The 11,808-nt window shown below is 43.3% G+C and overlaps 1 protein-coding gene across 6 annotated transcripts in view; it reads right to left on the bottom strand.

Annotated features, from left to right (window-relative positions):
• Positions 1-3,043: 3,043 nt before the first annotated feature.
• ASB12 (ankyrin repeat and SOCS box containing 12) overlaps positions 3,044-11,808 on the bottom strand; it is a 307,551-nt gene continuing 298,786 nt past the window's right edge. For 3 of the 6 annotated variants that reach the window (XM_053580717.1, XM_053580716.1, XM_053580714.1), the window contains 2 exons: positions 3,738-4,587; positions 3,052-3,332 (listed from right to left, as the gene is read on the bottom strand). In XM_053580717.1, coding sequence (XP_053436692.1) covers positions 3,199-3,332; positions 3,738-4,587 — 984 coding nt within the window. In that variant the 3' untranslated portion in view covers positions 3,052-3,198. Of the gene's footprint in view, positions 4,588-11,203; positions 11,305-11,808 lie in introns of all 6 variants that reach the window. The other 3 variants (XM_053580719.1, XM_053580713.1, XM_053580718.1) reach the window with 3 other exon arrangements.

The following is an 11,808-nucleotide window of genomic DNA, read 5'->3' on the forward strand; positions in this document are numbered from 1 at the left end:
ATCAACATTATCAAAATGTCCATACTACCCAAAGCAATATATAATTTCAACGCACTCCCTATTAAAGCTCCACTGTCATATTTTAAAGATCTTGAAAAAACATTACTTCGTTTTATATGGAATCAGAAAAAACCTCGAATAGCCAAGACATTACTCAGAAATAAAAACAAAACAGGAGGAATCACACTACCAGACCTCAGACTTTACTACAAATCGATAGTGATCAAAACAGCATGGTATTGGCACAAAAACAGAGAAGTAGATATCTGGAACAGAATAGAGAACCAAGAGATGAATCCAGCTACTTACCACTATTTGATTTTTGACAAGCCAATTAAAAACATTCAGTGGGGAAAAGATTCCCTATTTAACAAATGGTGCTGGGTGAACTGGCTAGCAACCTGCAGAAGACTGAAATTGGACCCACACCTTTCACCATTAACTAAGATAGACTCTCATTGGATTAAATATTTAAACTTAAAACATGAAACTATAAAAATACTAGAGGTGAATGCAGGGAAAACCCTTGAAGAAATTGGTCTGGGTGAGTATTTCATGAGGAGAACCCCCCGGGCAATTGAAGCAGCTTCAAAAATACACTACTGGGACTTGATCAAACTAAAAAGCTTCTGCACAGCTAAGAACACAGTAAGCAGAGCAAGCAGACAGCCCTCAGAATGGGAGAAGATATTTGCAGGGTATATCTCTGACAAAGGTTTAATAACCAGAATCCACAGAGAACTCAAACGCATCAGCAAGAAAAAAACAAGGGATCCCATCGCAGGCTGGGCAAGGGATTTGAAGAGAAACTTCTCTGAAGAAGACAGGCGCATGGCCTTCAGACATATGAAAAAATGCTCATCATCTTTAATCATCAGAGAAATGCAAATCAAAACTACTTTGAGATTTCATCTAACTCCAATGAGACTAGCCTATATCACAAAATCTCAAGACCAGAGATGTTGGCGTGGATGCGGAGAAAAGGGAACACTTCTGTACTGCTGGTGGGAATGCAAATTAATACATTCCTTTTGGAAAGATATATGGAGAACACTCAGAGATCTAAAAATAGATCTGCCATTCAATCCTGTAATTCCTCTGCTGGGCATATACCCAGAAGACCAAAAATCACAACATAACAAAGATATTTGTACCAGAATGTTTATTGCAGCCCAATTCATAATAGCTAAGTCATGGAAAAAGCCCAAGTGCCCATCGATCCACGAATGGATTAATAAATTGTGGTATATGTATACCATGGAATACTATGCAGCCTTAAAGAAAGATGGAGACTTTACCTCTTTCATGTTTACATGGCTGGAGCTGGAACATATTCTTCTTAGTAAAGTATCCCAAGAATGGAAGAAAAAGTACCCAATGTACACAGCCCTACTATGAAACTAATTTGGGACTCTCACATGAAAGCTATAACCCAGCTACAACTTAACAACAGGGGGAAGTGGGAAAGGGGGGGTAGAGGGAGGGGGATCGGTGGGATCACACCTGTGGTGCATCTTACAGGGTTATTTACGAAACTTGGTAAATGTAGAATGTAAATGTTTTGGCACAGTAACTGAGATAACGCCAGAAAGGCTATGTTAACCACTGTGATAAAAATGTGTCAAATGGTTTATGAAGCGAGTGTATGATGCCCCATGATCATATCAATGTATACAATTATGATTTAATAAAAAAAATAAAGTGCTTCCTGGGTACATATTATCCGGGCTTTCCTCTTCTGCCACTTCACATTGCATCTCTTTCACTTATCACTCACATACCCACCCACAGTTTTGCTGGGGAAATACAATAAGATCCTGTGGAAGGATGAAGATTTGGCAAAATGAATGTGCCTGCATTTAAATTGATATCTGTGCTTCTCCAGAGCCTGTTTTCCTCATAAGCCTACCTTTCTCTACATCGCAGGGAGTTTGCCCCTGCAGGCTATGTTTCCAGGCCTCCAAGTCAACTACTTTCTGGTTGAGTTCAACCAATGGGAGGCACTGGTGTCAGGAGAAATGGAGAGGCCCAGGTATCTCAGCTTTCTCTGCCTTGAGTGGTGGCTCTGCTGTGCTTCCTCTATGGTTCCTGATGTCAACATACTTACAATTCTGTGTAATTCCAGCTCCTGGCCCAGGTCACACCACCTCATCCCATTTTCCCTTCATCATTCTCCTCCCCCTGATCTATCCTGTATTGCAAGGGGGCTAGTCCCTATAAGTGGTGTCCCAGGCCCTCATATTAGCTGACTTCAAGTTTTCCCAATGAGAAAGACCTTAGAGGTCGTTTGGAGGGCAGGAATAATGGAAAGAAGAGGGTATTTCTTCCTTTCCTCTGGTTTAGGCAACATATCTCAGCTGTAATTCTAGATCCTGTAGACAGACCTATAATTACACTTTCCATCAGGTGACCCATGTTGCTGAACTCTGGAAATACCTCCTCTCTTACTCCTTCAGTCTAGGGGTGATGCTGGCTTTCTGCTGTCTCTGATTTCTGGGTTACCTGCTTGTCTTGCTAGTATTCTCAGCCTGTCACATATGTAACCGATTTCTTTCCTGCATTAAATTCCTTAGAATAGATATTTGGTAGTTTGTTTTCCTGGGTATATCTTGACTATATATTGGACTAGTGACAAGGCAGATTCTGATTCAAGGTGAGGGAATGGTTTGCTTCTTGGTCACTTTACACAAAGTAATAGGGGACAGACCCTGAAAAGGTGCTTTGTTATAGCCAGAGAAGTGAAGGGAGGCGTAGAGATGGGCAAGTTTATACTACTCTTCCACCCACTTGGATTCTTTAGGACCTTGCTTCCAGGTAGCACAGCTCCAAACTTGCTAGGATCTTGGTGGGGAGGTACAGCCATTGGGTTAGATATTTTGTTTGTTCGTTTGTTTTTCTCTTTGCTTTTTTGCTCCTTCAATGCCCAACACTTCTGTGCCCATCAGATGCAATACCATTTGTCATGCTGCTTCATAGCCAAACCTCTTCCCTTGGTAGCCTCCCCACCACACGTAAACACACCAGACACAACAGCCATTAGGACTTATTTTATTGAGGATTTTATTGTGGAGGATAATACAGGATAGCAGTTCCAGATAAGTGGATGGAGCTGTAGTGGCTGGAGCTGTGGATCCAGCTATTTGGATCCACAGGTTTTTTTTTTTGGAGGCATCATGGATTCCTGTGCAGACTGTAAGATTACAGTTGGTGTTTGAGGTAGCTAATCAACACAGGAGGAATATCCAGCTGGTCAATGGCTTGTGGCTGACCAGCTTGGCGCAGGGCTCTGTGGATGACTAAACGGGCCTGTGATAGGAGTGACTGTGGAGTGACTGCAGCAAGGAGAAATAGGTCATAAGGATTAATTTTCATTGTAATTCTCCCACCTAAGCCTACATATACCCTGCCCTGGCTATAACATCCCTAATGCCTTATTCCTTCTAATAAATATCCCTCCCTTTGCCCCCATTGCATGGTACCAATGGTGACATACTGAGGCATAGAGAAGGCATGTTTAAGGCCACAAAATGTTCATTAGTAGAGCCAGGACCAATATTTGGTCTAGTGTTACCCCCTACATCATCTTAGTGGCCCCTTCTTTAACATGGTTAGTTCTTCACTGGGGTTCTAGGAGTAGAAGGAAGATGGATTTTTCTCCAATTTATTTGAAAGGATTGGCTTGGACAATAATTTGGAGCCTTGGGTCCTCCAAGGCAGAAGGCCTGCCCACCACTCACCTCGCGCCTGTAGCAGCAATGCAATGCCTTTATCATCTTGGGAGGTCAGGTCCAGGGAGAGAGATGGAAGATAGATGTTAGCACCGAAGTCTATCAGCAGCTGGATGTACTCTGGCTCACAATTATGGTATAAGCAGATTTCAAGGAGGGTACGTGGCTGTGGGATACGTGCTAGTAGGCTCTGGTCATTGCAGTTGTAATCAGGGTCTGCCCCGTAGAGCAAAAGTAGGCGGAAACAGTCAAGATGCCCATAGACTGCAGCTAAATAGAGGGGGCCAGAACATGAAGCTATGTTCGATGCCCAGACTGGTAGTTTAGCCTTGACGTTGGCCTCTGCTCCATGGCCTAGGAGCTCCTGAAGGATAGCAATGGCACCATCACGGGCGGCTGTGAGCACAGGAGAACAATTGTTGTAGATACTACCACTAGGACAGGCACCAGCTTCCAAAAGAACATGCACACAGTCTAGATGGCCATGACTGACAGCAGTAAAAAGTGGTGTTTGTGCCTTGACATCCAAGCTGTCAATGTCAGCACCATGTGCCAGGAGGACTTGCAAACAGCTCAAGTGGCCATAAGAAGCAGCTAAGCGCAAAGGTGTCCCAGGAACGCCCCAGCCACTCCTGCTGTTGATGAAACGTTTGTAACGCTCCTGGTGCAAAAGCTGGTCCAAGGTATAGGAGTCGTTGTCATACACTGCTTGATTGAGAGCCTGCTTCTCCCCTGTGTCGGTGTCCTCATCCTCCTTGTCGGGCTGCAGGAGGGAGAATATCTTGGTGATGTCCATGAAGTTCATCTTGGCTGATTGGAACAGGACAACTCTCATTATGAGCAGGGATATATGCCAGATCTGTGGGTGATAAAAAGGGGGAGAGACTAAGGGTTTCCATCAAAAAGCTGGATGCCAACCTCTAACCCCTCTCTCCCTGTCCTTAACCATCAGGCTACTCACCCATGGGTGTCCCACTTCTCACTCCCATACCCACTGTCTTATTGTAGGCCCTGGAGATGCTGCCACAACTGGTGAGGTCACTCGACAGGTTTGCATATACTGTTCTACCTGCACCTCAAACTCCTACTTCTGGTAATCCTTTCCCAATCTTCTCCTTCTCCAGCTTAGGAATTCTGAAGAATCACAAGTAGACATCAGCTATGAATTTCTACATCATATTTCCACTAATCTGTGCTCCATTAGTGTGTAAACTGCAGGGTGAGGACCCGGTATTCATCTTGTATTCCTCCACTCCTAACAGGGTCTGTATCATGGCGAGGGATTTGGTAGATGCATCTCCCCCAGTTCAGAACATATGGATTAAAGAGGTGGTTCTGGCCTGGCAGTTGCTAGGCCAACAGAATTGTGCTTTGTGGTGTTAAGCTGCCATCCCTGAGCATTCTGACATCAGTCTCTTGGGGAAGGCTCTCAACTTCCTCTCTTAGCCTTTTAGATGAAGTTAAACCTCTACACTAACCAAATCTCCTTCACCTGAGACTTCTGTAACCTACCCTCAGACATAAACCCCATGCTTCCTGAGAACATCCATGCTCAGGAAATAAGTATCGAATGACATTTACTGGCGAAATGAAGAGGAGGCATTATAGAGAACACATTCCAAGTAAAATGAAAGCAGATAGATGGAAGCAAACAGTTGAGGTTTCCAGGGCAAGTTTTCCTCTCTTATGACAACTGGCTACTCTCCCAGGACCACTTCAATCTAGGTATCCCTGTGATTGCTATCAGAAATCCACTTCTCCATCCCTCTGGCTCAAGCCTCTTTCCGTCTCCTCTGTCTGACCCAGCCTGGAGCTTTGCTTCAACCTTTAACTCTTCTCTTCCCATAATCCTCAGGTCCTAAAAAACCAACCATGGTCCAATGACTGACTCAACCTAACTGTTTCTAGTACTCCAAAGTCAAGGTCACCCACCTCGGTTTGTAATGTTATCAGAGTGAGCTGGTAGATTTTTTAGAGCTCCAGTCTCCCTACTCCCCCGTACCCTGCAGCCAAGGTCTCAGGGCCTCATATCTCCTTTTATTTACTGTCCACCCCCAATCCCTCTTTGTTATCCTGGGACCTCAGGTATTCACCTCATGGAAAGAAAATTGTGAGGTGGGTGGGTGGGGTCACCCTCAACTTTAAGCCCCACCCCACCCACCAGCATCAGCTTCATATATGGTCTACATATTTATGCATTCTTAGGACAAAATGGGAAGAACAGGATTTTGGAAATTAGGCAGACCTAGGTTTACAACTTGGTGCTCCCAATTCAATTTCTAGCTCAGTAACCTTGGGCAAGTCTCTTCCCTTCTCTGGGACTCAGTTTCCTCATCTAATACAGAAAGCATAGTCTCTGCCTCATGAGGCTTTTAGGAAGAAGAGAGCTATCATATATTCAACCTTCAAAAGTGAGCTTAATTTCTCTGTATCTTCATGTTTCACACACTGGTTCCTCCCCTTCAACCATCTCAGGAAACAAGACAGAAAACTTTTATGGTCCTTTGTTCCACCTTTGCTACCTTTTTCTCATCTCTTCTTTTTTCACCAAACTTACCACAAGAGTTGTCTACTGCCTACTTTCCCAGATTTCATTCCCTTCTCCACTCTGTATAGCCCGTCTCCACCCACCTCAATAATACACCAAGAAAGCTTTTCAAAAGGTCATCCTTGTGGTTCAATCCAGTGGATGTTTCTCAGCTCTTTCCTTTCCTGACTTTTCTTGGACATCTGTCCCTACTGACCACTTGTGCTTCCAGACTTCTCCCTCTGCTTCCTAGCAAGCACACTCTACTGATTTTTCCTCCCCTAAAATATTTATATTCCCCTGTTCTCTCCTCCATCCTCTTCTCTCCAATCCCAGCACTTTAGCTATCATCTTTATTCTGATAGTTCCAAGCCTCTCTAAGCCCTCAGCTCTCTCTTTAGCTCCAAGTGTATATACACTGAGTTTCTTCACACACTTGAAAGACAAAAGTATCAGACCACCATCATATCCATATCTTATTTCCTCACCATCTATCTGCTCAAATCAAACCAAAAATCTAAGAATCATCTCAGTCTTCTTACCTGTTTATTCCACTTCCATTCAATCCTATCAAGGCCTATGGATTTTTCCTCCTGAAAAATTCTCCAGGCCATTCATTCCCCTTCAGGGCCATTCTCATTGCTGGTGCCTTACCTAGGCCCCTACTGTCCTTTACCTCAACAGTTTTAGTAGTGTCCTATGTAGTAGTTTCCCTCTTAAATATTCTCTCCGCATTGTGGCTAAAATGATAATTAAAAAAGACAAATCTGGTCTATACCAAGCCTCTATTAAATACCTTATTGTCATCCCTTTCTTTCAGGCTACACTCAAATGCCTTAGCCCAGCTCACAGTTTCACTTCCTACTGCTCCTCTACTTATATCCTGTGATAAAGGAGGAGAAACACTGGCTCTCTTTATACACCATGCTTCTTTTTGATACATGCTGTTCCTTCTGCTGAATTTATTCCTCCAGAGTCTTTGCTCTTATAGCACTACGGCATTCATCATACTGTACTATAACTCCAATGTAGGTTTGTTTTGCACCAATTGAAGATGGAGAGACCATGTGGGGTCTTGGAGTTATTCAATCCTAGGTCTACCATGCAGTAGCTGTAGTGACCTTCAGAAGGTCATTTAATGTATGGATTAAAGAAGTGCCCATTTTGTCATCTATAAAGAGAGGACAATAATAGTACATGCCTCAGAGGGCTATCGTTAGGATAAATTAATTAGTACAAAGTTAAGTATGTAGAATAGTACCTGCACACAGTTCTCTGTAACTATTTTTACTATGGTGATGATTATTACTTAATTCTTCAATTTCTATGGCTATTACTCCATACTTAACGTCCTAGAACTTCAGAGCTGGAATTTATCTTTTAGATAGTTTAATTTTGTCAATTTAGAGATGGGGAAATGCAGGTTCGAGGGGAGCAGTGACTTTCCTAAGGTCACATGGCTGTTATTGTCAGTTGTTTTATTAACAAGAACCCAGAACACACCTGTAATCTTGTGCTTTTCAAAGCCATTTCAGGTAGTGGGATAGGTAATATTATCTTCATTTTGTGAATGAGGAAGCTGAGGCCAGGAAGGGTAAGGAATTTGCCAGCTACCTTGCATCAAGGCAATAGTAAGAGTCCGAAATAGAATCCAGGTTTCTCTCATTCTTCTCCTGTTCTTTCTATTGCAACACAAAATCAAAACACATAGCCCTCCCTCTTGCCTCAGGCAGAGTCACACTGCAGTTCCCAGGATCCTGAGTTTTTGAGTGTCATGCTGAATTCTAGGGATTTTGGTAATGGAAGGTTCCTTTACAAATCATTTCTTCTGATGGCTGGTAGAGATTCCCTTCTTACTATTTTATTTTCAGGACTAGGATCTGGGAGATGAAGAGGGAAGGGAGTGGCAGAGGGAAATGCTGAAGCTCTCACAAGAGATCATAGCAGGGCTTATAATGAGCCTCCAGAAGGAGATCAAGCCATGGCCTCCATGGCTTGCTGGCTTTGGCACTAAGCCATGGCCTCCAGGTGGCTTTGGCACTTGAGCAAATTGTCCCTCCATTAGATAAGGACAAGAAAACCAAGCTAGTCTATCATCTAACCTCATCTTGCTATGGTTTATTAATCAAAGAGTTATTATGTGCAAGGAGCCCCTTCCTGATCCCAGAAGTGCAGGAATTTTATTTAAACCTTTTTTTATGAAATTGGCCTGTGACAAACTGGTGAAGTCTGTGACCCCTTTCAGAATGGTTTTTAGTACATAAAATAAAATAAATAGAATTAAAGGAAAACAATTATATTGAAATACTACTATCAAAATATTTTTAAAATGGCATAATGTAGTAATAGATGTTCTTTATTAACACATTAAATAATGAGATCTAGTAATAATTTCTAAGTGGCGATGAGCATAAATGACATTTCAAGATCTCTACCACACCTGTAATATGATATGAAATGTCTATGATTTCTTCTGGTGTCAAGTTATAGGAACTGGTAATACTACCACCATTTGCTGCCTGCATTCATCCTTGAAGGAAATGATAAATTTCAGTTTGAGGTTATGTGGGAAAAAAAGTAATTTTTTTCCCATCCAAGCTTCTAGACCCCCTGAATTCCATCTAAGGCCCTCTTGGGGCCTGTGAATCCAGATTAAAAACTCCTATTGAAAAGTGGCTGGTTTCTGTGTGCCCTAGAACAGTCCTTCAAGAATTTTAATAGACAAATTCTAAGCCTAATCTTTCTCCTCCCACTCAGAAACACTGCCCTTGTGCCCTTAAACCCACTCCACTGCACCCAGATACACAGAAGTCAAGAGCACATAGGGTCACAAAGACAAACCTCCACCCTCTCTGTAATTGTATAACCACAAATACCCTCAAGAAGTAGGCCCCTTCAGAAACCAGGTCCTAGATCTAGGCAGATACACCCTTTTGGGACAAACAAGGCAGGAAGCTGGCCTTCTGCCTTCTAACAGTGGGTTTTCCTACCCACCTCCCAAGAATCCTCTCAGGTCCCAGAGCCAGTGGGAACAGACTATAAAGGGTGGTTTTTAGAGGTTCCTGAATAGCATAGGGTCCTAGGCTCCAGGTACTCACGGGGCTTCAGCCTCAGGCCACGCTGACGAGGGTCGCTGTCCCTGCTTCTCAGTGAAGCCTTGGGGCCCTACTGGGCCCTCTTAGGGAGCCCCTATTGCCCCAACTTGGAGCACATGGGGCCCTCAGTTCCCAACACTGCTGAAATGCTAAGCATCAGGTCCTAGGCTGACTTAGTTCAGGAGGCTAATAATAGGCTACACTCCATCCCCCAACCCTGGGCCAGCTGTGTTATCTAAGCAGTGCCATTCTGACAGTGATCCTAGAGAAGACGGGGGGGTGGGTGGGTGGGGGTGGTGGGAGAGTGAGGGTGGGGGGGTAGGGGTGGCAGAGACATCTCCCGGGAAATCTTGAAATGACTGGCAAACAGGTGCCTGGCGATATTAGGCCTCCTGCTTTCAGCATGTTCTGGTATACCCCTCTTCACCATTCAAATGGCTGCCAGGGTGAGGCCCTCGAGCAGTGGGTATTCCCAGCCTTCCACTAAGGGGCCCAAGAAGGCCAAGACTCAGTCTAGCACACTTTCCTCTGAGCTAGTGCCTCTTTGTTTCTCTTTCAAACTTAGCTTCTCTGGGTTTCCTTTTTACTTTCTTGAGGGCTCAGCAACTCACTGCCCAGAGTGAGAAGGGGAAACTGCTATATCTGTACGTGTTTTCAGTCAGCTTTTCTAAAGCTTTAGAGGCCCTGGTCATTTATGTATAAAGTCCACTAACCCACCAGCATCAGCGTGAAGAAAAAAGTGCTCAAAGCCTTCCACTCTCCTCACCCCTAAGGCATCACCAACATTGTCCATCACTGGGAGATCAGCTCTTAAGGGTATCATTTTATCTCCCTGGTTATCTTTAAATCAGAAAAGTGGTAGGGAGATACTGTTAGAACAAGCCACATTATCTATTTTGTGTTATACAAAATGAAACTGGGAACCAGCATCCTGTCTCCCTCTGGGAGGAAAAACCAGCCAGCATTAAGTATAAAAATCACACCACAAACAATCTGATCAAGTCTGAGAAACTCTTTATGGAGAAACTATCAAGTAGCCTTTACGTGTAAGGTTCTAGACGCAGGAAGGACACAGAGAAAAGTAAGATGTGATGTCCCTTAATGTTTCACAGTTTATCAGGAAAAATAGACATGGCAGCAATTATATTTCATATAATGCAAAAATGCCAGAACTAAAATCTGCCTTGGATGCCTGTGATAATACGTGTCCATTTCAATATCCCAAATTAATCTAGGAGGGTATTGCAGAGTTCTGTGTACTTATATCCCCAACGAAAACAATTATAATTTAAATTTTCCTGCACAAAGAGTTCAGTCTATTCAGAACACTGAACCCAGGATCTAAGAGCCCTTTTCTTCCCCCTTTCAATCACAAGGTTTAGGATTTAAGTCAGGTAAAATGAAGAGCCAGTGAGGGGACCAGAGTGATATAAAATACTAGCATCCCTGTGTCCCATGATTACTTTCATGTTAGAATCTGCACATTGAAAGGGAATTCTCACATCTCTGAGAGATATCCATTGATGACTTCAGCTTGAATGCTTCTAATAATAGGGAATTCTCTACATTCAGAGGCAGAACATCTCATTCTTTGATAATCAACTCGGTCCTTCTACTAAGCCCATATCTATATCTGTAAAGTAGGACCTCTGAGATCTTATCTTTTGCTCACTCACAGGACCCCAGAGAACATTGTCACCTTCTTTGCCCAAAATCAGTCATCTAGGGTCTGAACCCAGGTATTCTGTCCTCACGTCACCTTATCTCAGGGAAAACAGCCCCAGCTCCTTCAACTGTTTCTTTGAAGCTGGTAACTACCCAGTATCTTCCCCAGTCTTGTCTACCACACTTACATAGCGGTCATGCAGCCTGCTTGTGCAATGATAGTGCTAGGAAGTTCACAGGATCCAGGTGACTCCTTCGGAAAGTGTGGGAGTGTCCCAGTGATCAGTAACTCCAAAGATTAGAAACATTCTGGTACAAATATCTTTGTTATGTTGTGATTTTTGGTCTTCTGGGTATATGCCCAGCAGAGGAATTACAGGATTGAATGGCAGATCTATTTTTAGATCTCTGAGTGTTCTCCATATATCTTTCCAAAAGGAATGTATTAATTTGCATTCCCACCAGCAGTGCAGAAGTGTTCCCTTTTCTCCGCATCCACGCCAGCATCTCTGGTCTTGAGATTTTGTGATATAGGCTAGTCTCATTGGAGTTAGATGATATCTCAAAGTAGTTTTGATTTGCATTTCTCTGATGATTAAAGATGATGAGCATTTTTTCATATGTCTGAAGGCCTTGCGCCTGTCTTCTTCAGAGAAGTTTCTCTTCAAATCCCTTGCCCAGCCTGCGATGGGATCTCTTGTTTTTTTCTTGCTGATGCGTTTGAGTTCTCTGTGGATTCTGGTTATTAAACCTTTGTCAGAGTTATACCCTGCAAATATCTTCTCCGATTCTG

This window comes from Nycticebus coucang, chromosome X, assembly GCF_027406575.1.
Source record: "Nycticebus coucang isolate mNycCou1 chromosome X, mNycCou1.pri, whole genome shotgun sequence".
Classification (NCBI taxonomy): domain Eukaryota; kingdom Metazoa; phylum Chordata; class Mammalia; order Primates; family Lorisidae; genus Nycticebus; species Nycticebus coucang.